Below are 20,534 nucleotides of genomic sequence, written 5' to 3' on the forward strand. Positions count from 1 at the left end.
ACAATGAACAAACTAACAAGTAAAAGTTCACAACCTATTGCACTGTTTAATGAATCATGCATCACAAATCTGCTTCCTTTAGCCTGGACATCCATCTACAGTATTTCTCATATCCGGTGATGAATCGTGGTATACTTACAGATTAGCCTGGTCGGGATTCAGTTGGCTTCGTGCATATCCAGGTCCCGAGCCACTATCAGCTAAAGATGACTGTCCTTCCGAAAAGTGGCTCTGGAAAGACTTACTTGAAGGTGACTTTTTTTGATCGAAATAACCATATAAGCTATTTCTGAACTAGTCAGTTTTTTTTTATGGGTCCACAGAGACTTGTGAAGAGACTCCTCTGAAGATAAGGAGCAGGATACTTGAGTATGAAAAGCCCTTTTATTGCCGAGTATGCATGTTTTATTTCTCGATGTTTTCATCAGCCATTCCAAGAGTAGACAACACAATAAGGTGGTATGCCTCCTCCTACTCTCAGCTTTGTATCATTTACATTTGTTACTTGTCTAACCAATAGTATGATAATAATCTCGGTTTGGTTAGCAGTTGCTTCTCAGTGTGATTCCTTTTGTGTTGTGATTTTGGCTTTCTTGGCTTGGCCTCTTCACTCTTCTCACGGCCAGCTCTCTCTGTTTTATACTCTGATTTGTTCATTCACTCTCTTTGTTTCTTTACTTGTGTTTTATCATTACACAAGCACACTCACACACTCTCTTTACTCTCTCACACGTTTGGTTTCTTGTAGAGAGAAGAAAGTAAGCTTTAGTTGTCTACATCTTTCTTTCTCTCCAACTCTTTTTCTTATTACACTTGGATCCATTCTTACAACAACACACTTACATAATTATAATAGTTTTACTCTAACTACTACACACATGCACTTCCTTATACTTATAGCTTTACCTACTCCCATTTGTCCATGCCTCTACATTAGGCCATAGACTAATCTCCACAAGCAAAGCTTATCTATTCTAACAACTCTTAACAACTTCAACTTAACTTAGTTGCTTACAAACCAACTAGCTACTTTTATTCTTCTTGTTGTGTAACTTCTAGTTACACAACCAAGTCTTCTTGCTTGACTTCTTGTTCTTCTTTCTTTCTTGCTCTGCACGCTTCTTCTTCTTCTTTCTTTGTTTCTTGCACTCCAAGCTTCTTCTTATTCTTCCATTGTAGCTTCTTCTAAGCTACTCTTCTTTTGTTCTTCTTCTCTTGGATATTTAATCAAGGTTCAATCTCAACATTTTGACATTAACAATTATCCTGACAATACTTGCACACTTTGCGAGTATCCATATTACAACGATGCTAATAGGAAGCTCCACTTGGAAAGTGATGAACACAAAGTAAGCACCCTTGCCTTCCTCCTAGTCACAACTTGTATCATTACATTTTTTTTCATTGTAAGATAACATCTTGGTATCAAAATTTGACCCCCATCTTATCTTTTTTTTTATGTGTTGGCTGAGCAGGCCGCCGCCGCCGCAAGTGTCTCTCATGAGATAGAGGCTTCCCTTGTCGATCCACTCAACACAAGTCAAGAAAAGGAAGACGCCACCAGGAACAGAACTTCAGAAGAGCCTCTCTGGAAAGAGACTAATTAAGAAGAATAATTAGTAAGGAACTAGACGAAGAAGAAGAGTGCATGGTCCTATGTCGTGTTGCTCTTAATCCTAAAATAGTACTCTCTGCGTTTTTATTTTTATTGTCAGTTAAACTTATGATGCTTTTTTCTACATATGGAGATCGGATATAGTATACCGTGTTGGTTTTGTTCCATTACTCTTTTTTCCATCGGTCTTCAAATGTTCCACTGGTGATAAAGTGGTAAACTAAAAAAAGTTGAAGTTACTTGTAAAACTATTGCAATTGAAGTCAAAACTATAGAGCGCAAATTTCAAAAAATATTTTTCCAAATTTATGTGCATCTTGCTTTTCTTCCAAGCATAAGACAGACAATACTGTCATAATCCTCCTCTAAAACTTAAAATTTAAAACGATCAACAAACAAAAAAGAAGTAAAAGTTAATTAATTAACAACCTAATGGACTGTTTAATGAATTATCCATCAAAAGCTTCTTCCTCAACCATCTCATCTCTAAACAAAGTCTTGAAAGTTAAGAAACAGTTTTTTAACTTCCGCTAAGAACCCCATTCTAAGAACCCCGGGTTAATTATGCTCTAAATCCCCAAGTCCTTGATATATGCATCAAGAAAGCCTTTAAGCGGCCTAGGTCCAACCACAATCGCTGGCTCGTGAGTCACACCTCTCAAAATCTTGCTTCTAAGAGCTATAGGATTCTTGCAAGACCTGCATGGTGATCAGCGTGGATGTGAGAGATCCATATACATCTCTGTTTCCTAACCACTTCATCTGCACCTTCCCCACAATCTAGGAGAAGACTACCTTTAGAGAACATGTCAATGTAAATCGCACTGACGCTTGCAGGTATTTTTCACAATTTCATCATTCACAAGAACAGTAGAGGGACCAAAAATCCGCGTATGAACCATAGCCGCACGTGGAATAAAAGACTCTATTGCATCACCTTTGTAACAAAAACAATGAAAATAGTTCATCAGTTTTATACACAAAGATACACTTGAGCTCTTATTAAACTCGAAATTCTTCTTAGTCTTATGGATTTTGTCAAACCCTTGAGCTCTTTTCTTATTAAACTCGAAATGAGAAGACTTTGAAACGTTATTGGTTTCGTTCTTCTCCATTGGAGATGACGAAGAGAAGGATCGTTGAGAAAAGGGTCTGTGGGAACAGAGGAGAGGAGATGACTTTTTAGACGAGAAAGTGTAGGTTTGATATATCATCTCTGAAGAAAAACTCAGAAAAGTCTTCTGTCTTTCGTCAATAGGGTTTAAGGAGTCAAGTCAAAAGAGTTTTATTTAAAAGTTATATCCATATATATATTTACTATTAAGTACTAACAACAAGCTTCAGTAGCTCAGCTGGTTAGAGCGTGTGGCTGTTAACCACAAGGTCGGTGGGTTAGCGCTTTTTTTTTTCATGAAAGAAACAACATACGTAACCTTGACCCCGGACGTACGTGAAGAATCGACGTTTACTCTCGTGACAGCAATTATATATCTGAAGAAATAAAATTACAAGATGGAAACAAATATTTCTACGACATTACATACAATAGTAATCAAGAGAACAGTCCATGGATTGGAATTATTCTTATCCAACACACTAGAGCCATTAGAGCTTGGTAGGTACATCAACACCATTATGTTTGACATTGAGGCTACGTCGTTGTACCATCCACAGCCTCCCTGTGGCTATGAGTTCTTCATCACATTCTCTTCGAATCTCAATCACTGCGGACGTTAGATCGTCTTTCCTGCCTATCACTCTTGCTTCGATCTTTACTTCGTCCTACATTATTTATCTAATTTGAAAAGGAGATAAACATATAAACTTCTATTTTATTGGATTCATGTTTTTATTAAGTTGAATGCGTATAATCTTACTTTTCGTCGTCTACAACTCACATAAGTATATTGGCAGATGAATATGAATTATAACACGTCAGTGACACAAATACATTAATTAGATTTCATGTTAAAGTTGTCTAATCTAGTTTCATCCCTACAAGCTGAAGAAAAAAATATTGTTTGGTTGCATTCTTTAAATTAACAAATACACAGTAACTAAAATCAAATGAATGAAAAAAGAAAATTGATTAATTAAAGCTTAATTTCTTTTATAATACTTCTAATTAAACATATAATTTGTTGGAAACCAAATTCGAACCAACCAAACACGAATGGAACGATATTGTGGTTTTATATATTTTTCAAATGCTTTTAGAGAACTTTTTAATTTATTTGTTAACGTTAATAAATTATAAGCAACACACAATAAAAGAAAAGTCTAACTTGCTTCTTGGCTGTCGAATATAGCGAATAGTTGAAATCTACCGAGGCATGATCAGATCCTCCTGTGAATAAGAGAGAAAGAGGAGAACAATGTGACTGAAAGATGTATTTCTTCTCTCTTTGAATAATGTTTAGTTACAAGCTCCTTTTATATACAAATAGGAAGAGTTTCCTAAACCTAGTTCCCTCAGTCTTGGACCCTGAACCACGTGCCATTTGCTTAGGTGCACTCCACAGCTTGCAAAGGGACATACTGGTTGGATAGGGACATCTCATAGTCAGCTACAGCTGGTCTCTTTGTCTTTATGCTCTGTTGCTTGGACAGTACGTCACCATTGTGACTTATCAGTTTATGTTGTTGGGCCTTCTCTCCTGGGCTAGATAAACCCACTGCGGTTTGATGTTGTATACTTTCATCCCCCCGCAAACTGATGGTGCTGAGATTACCAACACTCAGTTTGGTACGAAGTGTCTGAAACGACTGTCGTGGTAGCGACTTGGTAAATATATCCGCAAGTTCCAGTGCAGACAGAACGTGTTGAACCTCCAGAACCCCCAACGCCACACGTTCACGTACATAATGATAATCAGTCTCAAAGTGTTTCGAGCGACCATGAAGGACCGGATTAGCAGTGAGCTGAACAGCAGAGAGGTTGTCACAGCGAAGAATTGCAGGTCTTGGCTGATGTATCCGCAAATCTCAAAGAATAAACGACAACCACGTCAATTCAGAAGCAGTACTCGCAAGAGTTCGGTACTCAGCCTCTGTAGAGGAGCGAGACACGGTGGGTTGCCGTTTAGCAGACCAAGACACAATATTGGAGCCAAGCAGAACACAAAAACCTCCTGTAGAGCGACGAGTATCTCGACAGCCGGCTCAATCACTGTCACTATATGCCAAGACATCCAAGTTACAATTACGAAAGAAGTGAATTCCCATAGCAGAGGTTCCGCGAAGATATCGAAGGACTCGCTTCAACAGATGGAAATCAGCTTCAGTCGGAGAGTGCATTCTTTGACAGATAAAATTAACGGCAAATTGGATGTCTGGACGAGTGATAGTGAGATACTGAAGCTTCCCAGCAAGACTACGGAAATATGTTGGATCAGAAAAGAGATGTTTGTCTTCATACAATTGATCAAGGCGCAATGGAAGAGAAGTGTGAACCGGATTACACTCAGACATGTTAGCATGATGAAGGATCTCCTCTGTGTATTTTGTCTGACTCAGAAAAAGACCTGATGATGTACGTTGCACCTGAACCCCCATGAAGTAGTGTAAATTACCCAAGTCCTTCATAGAGAAGCGGCTACTGAGTTCAGCTATGAGAGACCGAAACAGAGAAGGGTTTGAGCCGGTGAGAAGAATGTCGTCCACATACAGTAAAAGCACCAGTGTATCACCCTTGTGATGATAGACAAATAGAGAAGGGTAGGCTTTACTGCATATGCAGCCGTACTCCAGTAGATAGTTACTGAACTTGTCAAACCAGGCTCTAGGAGCCTGTTTGAGACCATACAAAGCCTTTTTCAGAGAGCAGACATGATTGGGTTTAGCACTGTCTTCAAAGCCAGGTGGTTGAATCATAAACACTTCTTCTTTCAACTCACCATGAAGAAATGCGTTATTTACATCAAGCTGAGTAATACTCCAGTTCTTTAATGTCGCCACAGCAAGAACAATTTGAATAGTTGAGGTTCTGACAACCGCACTATACGTTTCAGTGAAGTCAATCCCTTCTTCTTGACGGAACCCCTTAGCAACGAGACGAGCTTTGAGTTTGTCTAGTGTGCTATCCGCATGAAGCTTAACCGTGAAACATTCATATCCTTAGTAGCTTCTGTCAGCACCCACGTATGATTCTGAAAGATAGAATCAAGTTCATCTAACATCGCTTGTCTCCAACCAGGATGTGCCAGAGCTTCTGCAACAGTTTGAGGTAATGATGGAATTGTCTTACTTGCTACCAACGCATACCGAGGATTCGGTTTCCTAATGCCCATCTGAGACCTTGTGGTCATTGAATGGCGAGCACGTTGGTCGTCCTCTGGCGCCATTGTGGTTCCTTGTTGGAGAGAATCATGATCTGAAACTGACTGTGCTTGTTCTGAGACACGTTCAGGAGTAGATGGAGCTGCATCATGACCTGAAGAAGCTTGTATGTTGTCTGGGGGTGGAGTCTCATCATGACCCGTAGGAATTTGACTAACATCTTGTGGATATTCCGAGACTTGGAGAGGTACAGTAGGCAGATAAACCGGAGGAGAAGAGGAAGTTGTACCTTCTTGCCAAGCTTTCAGAAGACATGTATTATGTTGTACCACATGATGTTTATATTGATCAGCGAAAGGGAATATCCATTCATCAAAGATGACATGTCTAGATATATATACCCTCCCCGTAGGTGGATACAAACATCGATATCCCTTGTACTGAGGGTGATATCCAAGGAACACACAAGGTAGAGATCGCGGTTCAAACTTGTGCTGAGTAAACGGACGCAGACACGGGTAACATGCTGAACCGAAGACTCTGAGAAAGGAATAATCAGGTAGCTGTTTGAGAAGTATTTCAGAGGGACTCTTCTGTTGCAGAGCCGCAGAAGGAATGATATTGCTGATGAAGTTGGCAGTATAGAACGCCTCAACCCAGTAACGAAGAAAAGTATGACTCTGGAACAACATAGAGAGCCCTAGTTCAGTTAGGTGACGATGTATACGTTCGGCCAGACCGTTTTGTTGAGGAGTTGCAGGACAAGAGACAAGATGAACAATGCCATGATCACGCAGATGACTCATGAATCTCGTACTCATAAACTCGCCACCACCATCACTCTGAAATACTTTGATTTTCTTGGTAAATTGGTTCTCAACTTGTTTTTGAAAGGCAATGAACACATCACAGAAATCAGATTTTGCCTTTAATAGAATTATCCAAGAATAGCGAGAGAAGTTATCAACAAACACTGCATAATACTTGAAACCTTGGACAGATACAACCGGAGAGGGTCCCCACAGATCACAATGAATTCGATCTATGGGTTCCTTAACACTAGACTCTGAAATAAAAAACGGAAGTTGAGAACTCTTTCCCATTTGGCAAGGACCACAGACAGGAGAAATGCTGCTCTTATTGACTACTATTGCCTTGCTGTTTTTGAGAAGTTGAAGAAGCTGGAAGTTAGCATGACCAAGCCGCTGATGCCACACCATCTCACTTGCAGCACACTGTCGGTTTGAGTAGTAAGCCACGCATTCCTTCTTTTCCAACACATATAACCCTTTATCCCTTGGCCCCTTTGTCACCACCTTCTGAGTGTCGAGATCGATCACATGCACAGCATTAGAGTCAAAGAAAACCCCACAGGGGTAGTCATCACACAATCTTGACACAGATAATAAAGACTTTTTCATGGAAGGGCAAACGAGAACGTCGTTTAGAGGTAGACTACCTGTGTTGGTGGTGAGGGCTGTGGAGCCAACATGTGTGATAGGAAGGAAGGTCCCATCAGCGACCATAACCGTGTCTGGTCCATTATAGACAGTAGCATTTGTCATCTGAGCATCATTGGACGTCATATGAGCTGAGGCCCCAGAGTCAGCAACCCACTCTCTGCCGCTTGAATCTGAGACTGGAAAAGCAGACAGAGCATGAGGAACATCATCACTTTGATACGAGTTATCAAAGCGGTTCCAGCAGCGAAGAGCAGTATGACCAGTACGTCCGCAAATCTGACACACATGACGTTGACTGTTGTTTCCCGTGGAGTTATGAACCTGCTGGGTAAAACCTCTGCCACGAGTAGAGTAACCACCACGACCGCGACCGTTGAAACCTCGTCCGCGGCTTCTGTTCTAATTATTGTTGTGATAACCAGACCGCTGCGTTTGAAAAGCCATGTTCGGAGTAACATCAGAGGCAACTTCATAAGATTGAAGACAGACATCAAAGCCAGAGACATCTGAGATAACGTCATTCAGAGTAGGAACCAGAACTCTAGTCATGGAGCTCTGGATGACGGTGATTATAGGGTCATATTCACGGCCCAAACCGTTGAGAAAATTGAAGATCTTCATAGATTCTTCAACTGGTTTTCGAATAGAGCTTAGCTTGTCACAGATAGCCCTAAACTCACGACAGTAGGTGACAAAGTCTTTACCTTTCTTGGACATGAGCTGCAGGGAACGTCTGAGCTCAAACTCACGAGCAATAGAACTCTTGTTGTAATTATCTGCCAAAGACAACCAGACTTCGTGAGATGTAGAAAAGCAGTGGACAGTTCCAAGGACTTCTTCAGTGAGAGTTCCGTAGATCCAGAAAATGACGAGTTGATCTGTGCAGACCCACGCATCATAACGTGGATTTGGAGCTTGAACTTCAACACTGTTGACTACGATTGTTACTTGCGCCGGTGGTGGAGGAACCTGACCGTTAACAAATCCTAACAACTTCTCGCTCCTGAGTAGATACTCCACTTGAGTCTTCCAAAGCAGATAGTTACTGTCATTCAACTTGATAGTAACAGAACTTGTAACATGAACACGCGTAGGGAAGGGATAGGGATCTTGTTGCTCAGCCATTACAGCACCTGTTAGGGTTTATATGAGCTCTGATACCAAGTGAATAAGAGAGAAAGAAGAGAACAATGTGACTGAAAGATGTATTTCTTTTCTCCTTGAATAATGTTTAGTTACAAGCTCCTTTTATATACAAATAGAAAGAGTTTCCTAAACCTAGTTCCCTCAGTCTTGGACCACGAACGACGTGTCGTTTGCTTAGGTGCATTCCACAGCTTGCAAAGGGACATACTGGTTGGATAGGGACATCTCATAGTCAGCTACAGCTGGTCTCTTTGTCCTTATGCTCTGTTGCCTGGACAGTACGGTTTCACCATTGTGACTTATCAGTTTATGTTGTTGGGCCTTTTCTCCTGGGCTAGATAAGCCCACTGCGGTTTGATGTTGTATACTTTCACCTCCGGCCGAGAATATGGTTGTGGCTCCTATATTTTCCATTATCGCTGCAATCGCTCCAGTGTGAATGGTCTCATCTTCTCCCTGAGCAAGTTCGTGTAATACAATGGCATTACTAATAAGGAAATGAATATCAAAAGGAATAAAACAAGTAATATACAATGAGATTTCGATCTTTGCCGGCTTTTAGCTCTGGAAATAAAGTTCTACCGGTTTATATGTATAGGATTGCATTTCACATGGTTTAATATAATCTTCAGATGATAAAAAAATACAACGATGAGTGAAAGAATTTACCAAAACACGGTCCTCTATGATCAGTTTACACTGTACGATTCCTTTTCCAACATGAATGGCTTGGATGCCTTGTAGGATTGAACCAGGAAAATAGTCAAATGACTGGATGTACCATAGCTTCAATTCTTGTTACTCAATAGATATGAAGCTTTGATTGCAATATTGTTTTTATCTTCGAAATTTGTGATATGTACAGTCTCTGGTGTCAATGATTACTTATTGCCAAACCTCTAGATATGTCCACATTGAAAATTTGTTGACATCATGCAAAGAGACAAGTTTTGGCATACCAGTTCATTTCATAACTGAAGATTGTGATTGATGAGTCAATTATAACCATAGAATACCATATATCTTTCCAATTTTATTTAAAATTAATTTAAAAGACATTCTTAAAGGTTCTGGCAAATTATTTCACAAAACCAAAACCTTCGCTCGATTTTATTTACCTATAATGCCACTATTAATTTAATAATTTTGACTCTTTTCCTTTTTGTTAAATATATATATATATATATATATATATGTATATATATATATTTTTTGACTATGTGATTTAACAGTGCTCATATTCCAATATAAATATTTACATAGTAAATAAACTATAACAATTAATCAATATCTAAACTACATTTAAATTATTTTAGTTAGACATGTGATTTTATCTAGAATATGTAGTCAATTTGGTTATCATACATGATTGTTTGGTTATTTTTATTATGCGTACATTATATTTTTGGAATTAAACTCAATTGTTTTTTTTAATAGACTAAGATTGGTGTTGTTAATTATTATACTAAAGTGTTGTTAATTATTATACTAAGACTAATATCTTTTTGGAATTGCTTAGAGTTTGTTGAAATCTATATATACTAAAATTAATATTTTTCTTTTTTCTAATAAAAATAGAAAAAGATGAAGTATTGATAGGTTTGGAGTTGAATAATTAAATCAAACATCCAATCTATTATATTTTGTAAATATTTATTTATTTATTCAATTTATAAAATTAGAAATAAAATAAATTTTAAACTAAACTAAAAAGTAGTAAGCAAACAAAATCATTTTAATAATGACATAGTATTCTATTTTTAGTTATAAAATTATCTCAACTTATTTTACCTATTGTATAATAGTTTTAGTTCATTAAGATATTAGTTTATGAGTGTTTCAAAAAAAAAAAGTGTTTCAAAAAAAAAAAGATATTAGTTTATGTTAGTTAAAAGATTTACCTTCTTTAATTTATAAAAAATATTGGTTGATAGAAACAAAATTGTAGTACTTTTAATTTTAAAAATATTATTTCTTTCTTTTTGTGAATTTTCCTTTTCATTAATTATATACAATTGATCACGTTTTTAAAGAAAAAATATTTTTATAGATGTTATTAATTTGGAAACCAATTTAACAGAGATATTTTTTTTTTAAATTAAAGTTTAATTTTTAAAAACTATCTTTAGAAAATATCTATTATGTTGTCTCAGATTATGTTCAAAAGGGAAATTATATATATATTTTTAAATATGAATCTTATTATTTATGAAATTTCTTTTTTATGAAATCAAATATATAATATGACCTTTTTATATTTTATAAATATTGTCCTTTGGTACGGTACCCTATTACGTCTTCGTCCTTGCGGTTTGAATCGTGGCTTCTTGCAGAATCGAAATTCTTCTAACTTCTCATCATCTCCCCAGTAAATCATGCAATTGCCGATGTAAACATCTATCATCTTCGAAGGCAACCCAAGACTATAAACCAGTTTCTAAATCTCATAATAAAAATCAATAGACACATTGTCTTCCGGCAAATACTCTTTTAGCAAGTCTGCCCATGCATCCATGCAACTTTCAGGTAGATTGTGATCAGTTTTAATATTCATCATTCTAGCAGCCAACGACAATTTAGAGAGTCCTTTTCTACAACCACTGTAAATTGGCTGATTCGCAGCATCTAACATTTCATAAACATTTTTTGCATCTATGTTAGGTTCTTCAACTTCATCATGAGCTACAAATGCATCAGCTACCATATCATGAACCCTATCATAATCTACCATCTGCTCCTCCTGATGGTAATTATGTTCATTATGCAAATAATCAACCGGTTCATCCTGAAAATTGCTATTACTACTACTAGCTTCATTCCCATAATTATAACATTCTCCATGTTAAAACGAGATATAGTAATGTGGCGTGAAACCTCTATTCATTAAATGCTTCCATACATTTTCACGAATTGCCAATTTTGAATTGTTGCATTTCCGACAAAGACATAACATCTTACCGCTTTCCTGGGCGAGCGGTGTAGAATCTGCTTGATACATAAATGTCTTCTGCCCTTCGAGATATTCTTTCGTCACTCTCCCGTTAGTATCTCTGTGCGTATACATCCACCTCCGCAACTCGAATATATTACCATCAACCGACATTTTTTTGTTTGTTTCAAGTTTTTAGTTTTTTTTTCTTTTTGGTGTGTTTCAAATGAAACACAAACGCCATATTTATAGAAAAATTTCGAAACTGGTAGGTGAAATTTTACTAGGAATTTACGAGGAAATATAGTTAGCTAGCCAAAACAAAAAACGTGTTTAAAACTAAAAAATTGGTGCACTCGAGATATCGATGCTAAATAGACGTAAAATATTCGCCGAATCCTTATTTCCTCGCAAAAACCATGTTAAATTGCGTCAGTTTTACGATGAAATTTAATTGTCGTTAATTTACGACGAAATTTTATTGTCGTTAATTTACGACGATATTACGTTGATTTATTTTTTCCTCGTAAGGTACTCGTAAATAGGACGTAAATTTACGAGAACTTTTTTCCGTCGTTATTTTTCGTCGTTAAAATTTTGTTTTCTTGTAGTGAAAAAAAATTATAGTAACAAAGATTAGTAAAAAAAAGAAATTAAATGTAAATAATGACATTAATTATAATTTTTATAATTAATTAACGATTTCATTGTAATTAACCATTCTAAATTAGCACGCAACTGGTGATTGTAATTGAGGAAATATATGACAGGGAATAATACGTTCCACATCATTCTCTGTTTCTTTTACTATTTACAAGGAATGTTTATTACTTAATTAAAGGACCCAATAATTTCTCATCGTTCTTTTTTATATAAAAAACTTGATGTCTTGAGATTTTACATGTTTTAAGCATCATTCTAGCTCTTATTTTGACCATTTAGATGCATTTAGAGTTTCATTTAGGTGCATAGCATATGCATGTGTGGTATTTCAGGTTTGGAGGTGTTTCGAATTGAAGTTTGGATGATTTGATTAGCAAAAATATTGAAATCCGAGTGAAGGTTCAACCATGACTCGAAAATTAATGCCCATTGCGGACGACCATAGCAGGCAAGAGCAGTCCACAATATATGACCAGGAACTCGGCTTGAAGGGGAGGCGCATTGCGGACTAAAAATGCGGCCAAGAGCAGTCCCCAATTTGTATCCGAGCCAAGTTTTATCTTTTGATTTTCGAGTCAACCTAGGTTTTTTTAGTTGACCCAGTTCGTTTTTAAGACTAATAGTAATATATTTTAAACCTAAATTACGGACTTGTCTTTGTTTTTATCTCAAAATACATTGCTACTTTGGTGAAAGCTTGAATCTTTAGTAATCTAATCTTTCTTTCTTTGAGTAATCTAAGTTTATTTCATCTTCTTAACATGATTAGTCTTGAATTTAGTGGTTTAAAAAGTTAAACATGGTGATTAGTGAGTAGATCTCACTGGATTCATGGGAAATGGTGATTAGAGTGATTAAGTGAAGATCTAGGATGTTTAGTGTTAGATCGCTATATTTTTTTATCTATTGTTCTTAATGCTAGATTAGAGTTGGCTTCTCTAATCTACATCATTAGACATTTCACACATGGGTACAATAGAACCTCTATAAATTAATACTCGATAAATTAATAAACTCTATAAATTAATAAATTTCACCGGTCCCAACTTGGACCGATTCAAAATTTGACACAAATCGATAAAATAATAAGATAATATTTTTTTTGAAAATTCTATGTAAATATATGGTCCCATTAAAATTATAAATTAATAATTTATATGTATACATCTTTTATATAAGTAAAATCCTATTATTATATTATTTCTTTTATATTCAAAATAGAATTATTTTTATATTTTCTTACCACTTAATATATTTTTGATGAGATTTAGTAATATTATATCTAAAATCACATTTAAGTTCTATGCAATATATATTATATACACCAAATAATATAATAAAATCAATATGAATGTCAAATTTAAAAAAATAACAAAAATATCTATACACTAAAATCAAATATTTTTCTTATCTTATAAAGAAATATATTTAAAATAAAAATCTAAATAAGGAAATTTTTGTAAATTAATATCTCTATAAATTAATAAAATTTCAAAGTCTCAACATTATTAATTTATAGAGTTTTTACTGTATTTGATGAAATGTTTGAACCAAGTTGATATTGCTATTTGTCTTCCTAACCAATGGGAATTAATGTTAGGGTGCTAAGATAGTCATTATATTTTCTCTTAATGATTGCTTGATTGAATTAAACCAGAAGGAATTGATGTTTAATGATTGATTGCAAAGGAACATTTATCTTGGGAAATAACTTGTTTAAATTAGTGATCTAGACTTAAGGAAACCTTTTGACTGAAAGGTTGCTACATTAGATTAGATCTTAGTCACTTGAACTTGTCCGAAAATATAATATGAAATCAAATATATATATATGTATAACCGTTTTTATATTTTATAAATATTTTCTTTTATATATGTGATTTGAAAAACCCATATAAAGAAAATGAAACCAAAATAAAAAATTAAAGTAACAAAGATTAGTAAAAAAAGAAAATGAATGGCAATAATGAAATTAATGATAATTTTTATTATTCATTAACGATATCATTCTAATTAACCATTCTAAGAATTAATGTGAGGGAGACACGTAGAAAATTGACTTCTCATATAATATTATAGATCTTCTAAGTATTTCTTGTTTTTTACTATATTAAGAATAAAATAAAATTTAGAATATATAAATAAATTATAAATGGGAAATGTTAAATAAATTATGAACTTTCAAATTCAGTTGAATTAAAGCACGGACACTGCATGAACCAATAAAATGATAAATTTTTGTTGATCAATCATTTTAGTTTTTCTATTTTATTTTTTGATAAACGTGGTAATTCTAAAGGTTTTTTATGTCCAAAGACTAATCCCACAAAGCTTTCCATCTGGATACGCAACTAATCCATCAATATGGCACGGCCAAAACAACTTGGTTGTTTTTTCTGTTGTTAACCAGATCATTTTTGTTATGTATCTTTAGTCAACAATTATAATTAACTAACATTAAAACTAAAATAGCACTTAAAGATGTGAACATTTTAGCAAGTTATAAGTTAACTTGTTTCAAAAAAAAAATTATTTTCTTATGGAATAAAATGGTTTTGAACATTTTGTTTATATTTTTTGCTACTATTCAGTTACCTGTTACCACTAGGAACATCGTCTTGTCTGCCACTCCTCTTCTCATTAAAGAATCTCCTATGTGCCTCTGAAATCTCCTATGCCCCTCCCCCTTTAATGAAATGCGCAATGACGAAACTGGCCTTCTGAAAAGAAAAAAACAGAATTCGGGTGGAATTGATTTCAATTGGGTTTAGGAATTGGAATTGCGGTATGGTTAAATCCACATTGGTTTGGATGGGTATCAAATTTAAAAAAAAATAATTAAAAGGGGAAGAAAAGGAAATTCCGATTCCAAAACCCGCAGCTCCTCCTCCATCAATCCATCCCACAGCTCAGCGTGGACTGATCTCTCCTGAAGCTTCTCTTTAGCGTAGAACAATCGTTTCTCGACGTCTAGCATTCCGTCGGGGACGGTGGAGTAATTGGTAAGTTTTGATCTCAGGTTGGAATCGAGCTCTTTCTCCAGTACGTTGTAGTGGATTATAAATGGATTCGAATTAGGAGTAATGTTCAACGTCATTGATTTGTTTCTAGGTCAATTGGTATAAAATGCATTTCAGTGGGTGAATGGGGTTGTATTAGCAGTAGAATGGGAGGTAGATCGATCCGCAGCTGAAACCTAATTCAATTTGTTCTTGACAATTGTAGTAAAACTGTATTACTCGGAACAACTGGTAAAGCTTTGGATATCTGAGAATACTGGGAACAATTGGTAGAACGTTGGATAACTATAGTCCGTTTGTTGAGTGTGTTCCATTTTTTTGGCAGCACACAATGAGCAATTACGTATGCATTCATTTTCAATTCAAAGAACGCATGTTTAGTATTACTGTGAAGACTCCAGTGGAGGATATGACTTTATCAATGATAGAAGAGATGATGTATAAGAAGCTTGGGTTGGATGAACGTAGGGAAAACTGAAAATGAGCTACATTCCAATGGTGGTAGGATGTGAGCGACCTTTAAATATTGATGATGATGAGGATCTTTTTGTTTACCTAACGTCGACAGATAAAGAGAACTGAAGATGTCTTTTGGTTGTAGAGAGTAGTGGAAGATCATAACTGGTTGATAAACTGTCTATAGTTGGTAAAAGTTCTGTTGGTATGAACTATGAACCTATGGAGCCATTGGAGGATGAAATTGGACCTAATGCCATAACTTTGTATGTAGAAGAGAAGCATGGAAATAACGAGGGGGAGAATGATGATGATAAAAGAGGAGATGATTATATGGAGACAGATACTGGTATAGAGACTGGTACTGGTTTGGAGAATGATACTGGTTTGGAGACTGATACTGGTATGGAAACAGATATTGGTATGGAGACCGGTATGATACTCGTCTCCATACCAGAATCAGTCCCCAAACCAGTATCAGTCTCCATACCAGTATCGGTCTCCATACCGGTATCAGTCGCCATACCAGTATCCGTCTCCATATAATCATCTCTTCTTTTATCATCATCATTCTCCCCCTCGTTATTTCCCTTTTTCTCTTCTACAAAAAAAGTTATGGCATTAGGTCCAATTTAATCCTCCAATGGCTCCAAAGGTTTGTAGTTCATACCAACATAACTTTTAGCAACTATTGACAGTTTGTCAACCAGTTCTGATCTTCCACTACTCTCTACAACCAAAAGACAGCTTCGGTTCTCTTTATTTGTCGACGTTAGGTAAACAAAAAAATCCTCATCATCATCAATATTTAAAGGTCACTCACATCCTACCACCAATGGAATGTAGCTCAGTTTCAGTTTTTCCTTACATTCATCCAACTGAAGCTTCTTATACATCCTCTCTTCTATCATTGATAAAGTCATATATCCTCCACTGAATTCTTCACAGTAATACTAAACATGCGTTCTTTGAATTGAAAATGAATGCTGACGTGATTTCTCATTGTATCCTGCCAAAAAAATGGAACACACTCAACAAACGGACTATAGTTATCCAACGTTCTACCAGTTGTTCCCATTATTCTCAGATATCCAAAGCTTTACCAGTTGTTCCGAGTAATACAGTTTTACTACAATTGTCTAACAAATTGAATTAGGTTTCAGCTGCGGATTGATCTATCTCCCATTCTACTGCCAATACAACCCCATTCACCCACTGAAATGCATTTTATACCAGTTGACCCAGAAACGAATCAATGACGTTGAACATTACTCCTAATTCGAATCCATTTATAATTCACTACAACCTACAGGAGAAAGAGCTCGATTCCAACCAGAGATCAAAACTTACAAATTATTCCACCGTCCCCGACGGAATGCTAGACGTCGAGAAACAATTGTTCTACGCCAACGAGAAGCTTCGGGAGAGATCAGTCCACGCTGAGCTACGGGATGGATTGATGGAGGAGGAGCTGCGGGTTTTGGAATCGGAATTTCCTTTTCTTCACCTTTTAATTTTTCTTTTTAATATTCGATACCCAACCAAACCGATGTGGATTTAACCATACCGCAATTCCAATTCCTAAACCCAATTGAAATCAATTCCACCCGAATTTCTGTTTTTTCTATAAAAAAATTCGGAAGGCCAGTGTTGTCATTGCGCATTTCATTAAAAGGAGAGGAGCATAGGCGATTTCAGAGGGGCATAGGAGATTCTTTAATGAGAAGGGGCAGACAAGATGATGTTCCTCTGGGTTTCCTTCGGTTTAAGAATGATTTACGGTTTTGATTTGGTTTGGGTCGCGGTTCAAATTAGGTCGGATTGGAGCTGGGTAGAACCATGTAATACTCGTAAATATCTCAACTTTCCTACGGTTTTGTTATCTTTTACTTATTTTATGTATTAAACAATATTATTTTCATTCCACGTTTTATAACACGACCTTGGAAGATTGATTCATGAGATCCACGGGCAGGCTAGCCTTTGTTCCTTACCACTATGCGCCTTGTTGCAGCGGTTGAAGAGTTCAAGCTATTAAAAAATTTAATTTATGAGCAAAGTATATATACCCTTTACAATTCAGTTTTGTTTCAGCTATGTTTAAGACGAGGAGCTAGCGGATTCAAAAACAAAACAAGTTGAGAGAGAGAGAGACATTGGAGCAATTTCAATCCCTAGCATCGGCCGGCCGGTTTGGCTGTGCCGGAGGCGATTCTCCTTCCCCTTCCTCATTTTTTCTTTGCTTTCCTTTCCCCAGTTCAAAACCGAGACGATATGCATGCTTTTCTGACGTTGTCGTTTCCTCTGGAGCTCTTGTTGTGGTCGAATACGATGCTTTTCGTTTGGAGTGGCGGCGAGTCTAGGGCTAGGCTGAGAAAAGGAGGGTCGGCTTTTAGGATTGAAGGGTATATCAGATCTAATTTTCCCTTTTCCGATCTAGGGTTTATCCTTTCCGGCAATGGCGCGTGAAGATGATATACCATGGATTTTACCCATTTTTAGCCATGGTATATATGTGTTTTTAAATACATTATAGTTGTTTTGGAGTCTTTTTAATATGTTTTCAGGTTTAGGAGTGATTTGGAGGAAATTGGTGATTTAGGTGCATTTTTGGAGAGAAAATGACAAAGGCCCGAAGTTGACCATCGACCATGACTATCAATCGATGGGCGAACGCAACAATCGATCGACACACACCTTGTGGTGTCGATCGACGGCGAAGCGCGCGAAAGCCATATTGGGTTCCAGCCGACTTAAAGCCCAAGTCTCACAAGAATTACCAGATTAACCCTGACGAGTTTTAACCTAATACTTATGTGCTATGTCATTGTTCTAGTCAAGACACACTTTCATACTTTCTACTTTTCATACAGAAAAATACTTAGAGTCTTAGGTTTGGAGAGAAGATCCAAGAACTCCTTCAGAGATTTGCGATTGGAACTCCAGTTTCTTTACTCTATTCTATTTATGCAATTTACTTATCTTGTTGTTATGAATTGCTTAGCCATGTGTGAGTAGTTCATCTTGTTAGATTTAGGGTTTAGATATTCATGATGGATTAACCCAAAATATAGAATTGCTAAGTGTCAGGATATTAATCTACTAAATTGTTCTTACTGCATGTGTTCTAAAGTAACTAACTAGAACCTTGCTTATAGATATTAGGGCGCATTCGGAAGTTTGGTTCTTTGTCTGAAATAGTTTAGGTTGTGCTAGGATTGCTAGAAACAAGCGGAAGCTGATTTAATTAACCTAGTGAACACGTTCAAACCCATTCTTAATGCTCCCTGGAAGGAACGTCGATCGACAACTCACTAGTTGCATCGATCGACGGGCTGAAAGGTGTATCGATCGACACCCCGTTGTTGCAATTGATCGACACTTTTTCAGGACCAACAAGCGACAGATAAGGTACAAGATCCGACGATAGATAGTCTAAATATACGGAAGTTGATAGACTATTCTTATTGTTTGAGTTCTATAATATTCATATATACTTAGTCTATATTTCTATAATCCTGATTTTCTCAATACAAACCCTAAGTCTAATGTTTCTCGTATCCAGGACCGACTGATAAACGTTAGATTTAGGGCATATACTTACTGTTGACATATTTGAATCTATGACTATAATTAGCTACAGTAGATAGTTGGTAATCTTGCTGCGAATTAGTGCTCCTCCTAAAGGCCGGCTCTGTTATGGCATCTAAAAATGTACACTTTTTCTTTTTTTTTTTTGAATGAAAATGTACACTTTTTCTTCACTAATAAAATTATTTTCTTTGTCTGTAGACATATATATCTTCAAAAGTGTTTGAAGATATGTCAAAATTATTTCTTTTGACATGTCTACGAGGAAAATAAATAATTGGTGGGATACTTGCTCAAAGATTATAGTGAGCACTGAGCAGCAATGGTGGACGAAAAGTTGCAGTGATTGACGCCATTTTTTTGTTCAAAGAATTGGATAGCCTTATCTTCACCTAATCCACGTGGCATCTCATAATTGGCATACGAAATCTCAGACATGAAAACCATTTCGCCACGTGTCAGAACAAGATTCATCCATGAGTGAAGTAGATTCTCTACCTATGCATATTACAAACACTCCACTCACTTACTTTGGCAACATCAAGGACTGAAGGAGAGAAGTATTTATTGTTTGTTGGTCTGAGAAACATGGCGTCTTTAGTAACCATCGCCGCCGTTCAACCCTCTGCCACCGTCAAAGGACTCGGAGGAAGCTCTCTCGCCGGAGCTAAGCTTTTCATTAAGCCTTCTCGCCAAAGCTTCAAACCCAAATCCACAAGGTAAACTAAAACCCTAAGATTTAGAATCTTGGATTGATATTGATGAGAATGTTCCTTTTGGGGGTTTGTATTAGAGCTGGTGCCGTGGTGGCTAAGTATGGAGACAAAAGTGTATACTTTGATTTAGAGGATCTGGGTAACACAACAGGACAATGGGATTTGTACGGATCTGATACTCCTTCACCTTACAACCCACTTCAGGTTTGTTAAATACTCTAACTCTCTTATATGCTTCTTCAAATTCTGAGACAATGATTGTGATTGTGAGACTTTTCTTGCAGAGCAAGTTTTTTGAGACATTTGCTGCTCCTTTCACAAAGAGAGGTTTGCTTCTCAAGTTCTTGATTCTTGGAGGAGGCTCTTTGCTTACTTATGTCAGTGCTTCCTCGACCGGCGATGTTCTTCCTATTAAGAGAGGTCCTCAAGAGAAGCCTAAGCTCGGTCCCCGGGGCAAGCTTTAAACTAGCTTTCTAAAATCTCCTCAAATTGTCATAAAACTTTCTTTCCAATTCTGTGAACCCTTTTAATGGATCTATGTATATTCTGCTGTGTTAATTGCTTTGTAAGCTAATGAATTATGAGAATCAGTTATGATGAATCAATGATGATTGTCTTTCAAGTCTGCTACAAGAAAATGCAACAAGCAAATCTAAT

The 20,534-nt window shown here is 36.4% G+C and overlaps 1 protein-coding gene and 2 long non-coding RNA genes across 3 annotated transcripts; 2 read left to right on the forward strand and 1 right to left on the reverse strand.

Moving 5' to 3' along the window:
* The first annotated feature begins 39 nt into the window (after window positions 1-39).
* LOC125583521 lies at window positions 40-1,782 on the forward strand. Its single transcript, XR_007320540.1, has 2 exons — window positions 40-1,349; window positions 1,476-1,782. It is a non-coding gene; the product is annotated as an uncharacterized LOC125583521 (long non-coding RNA).
* Window positions 1,783-3,079: 1,297 nt separating this feature from the next.
* LOC111204153 lies at window positions 3,080-4,013 on the reverse strand. The gene is made up of 2 exons (XR_002656567.2): window positions 3,901-4,013; window positions 3,080-3,410 (listed from the first exon to the last, which is right to left on the reverse strand). It is a non-coding gene; the product is annotated as an uncharacterized LOC111204153 (long non-coding RNA).
* A 15,479-nt stretch (window positions 4,014-19,492) lies between these two features.
* LOC106428610 (photosystem I reaction center subunit VI, chloroplastic-like) lies at window positions 19,493-20,499 on the forward strand. Its single transcript, XM_013869355.3, has 3 exons — window positions 19,493-19,880; window positions 19,955-20,081; window positions 20,162-20,499. The coding sequence occupies exons 1-3, from the start codon at window positions 19,750-19,752 to the stop codon at window positions 20,339-20,341; spliced, it is 438 nt and encodes a 145-aa protein (XP_013724809.1). The 5' UTR covers window positions 19,493-19,749; the 3' UTR covers window positions 20,342-20,499.
* The last annotated feature ends 35 nt before the right edge of the window (window positions 20,500-20,534 follow it).

The sequence above is a fragment of the Brassica napus genome, chromosome C3 (assembly GCF_020379485.1).
Source record: "Brassica napus cultivar Da-Ae chromosome C3, Da-Ae, whole genome shotgun sequence".
Lineage (NCBI taxonomy): Eukaryota > Viridiplantae > Streptophyta > Magnoliopsida > Brassicales > Brassicaceae > Brassica > Brassica napus.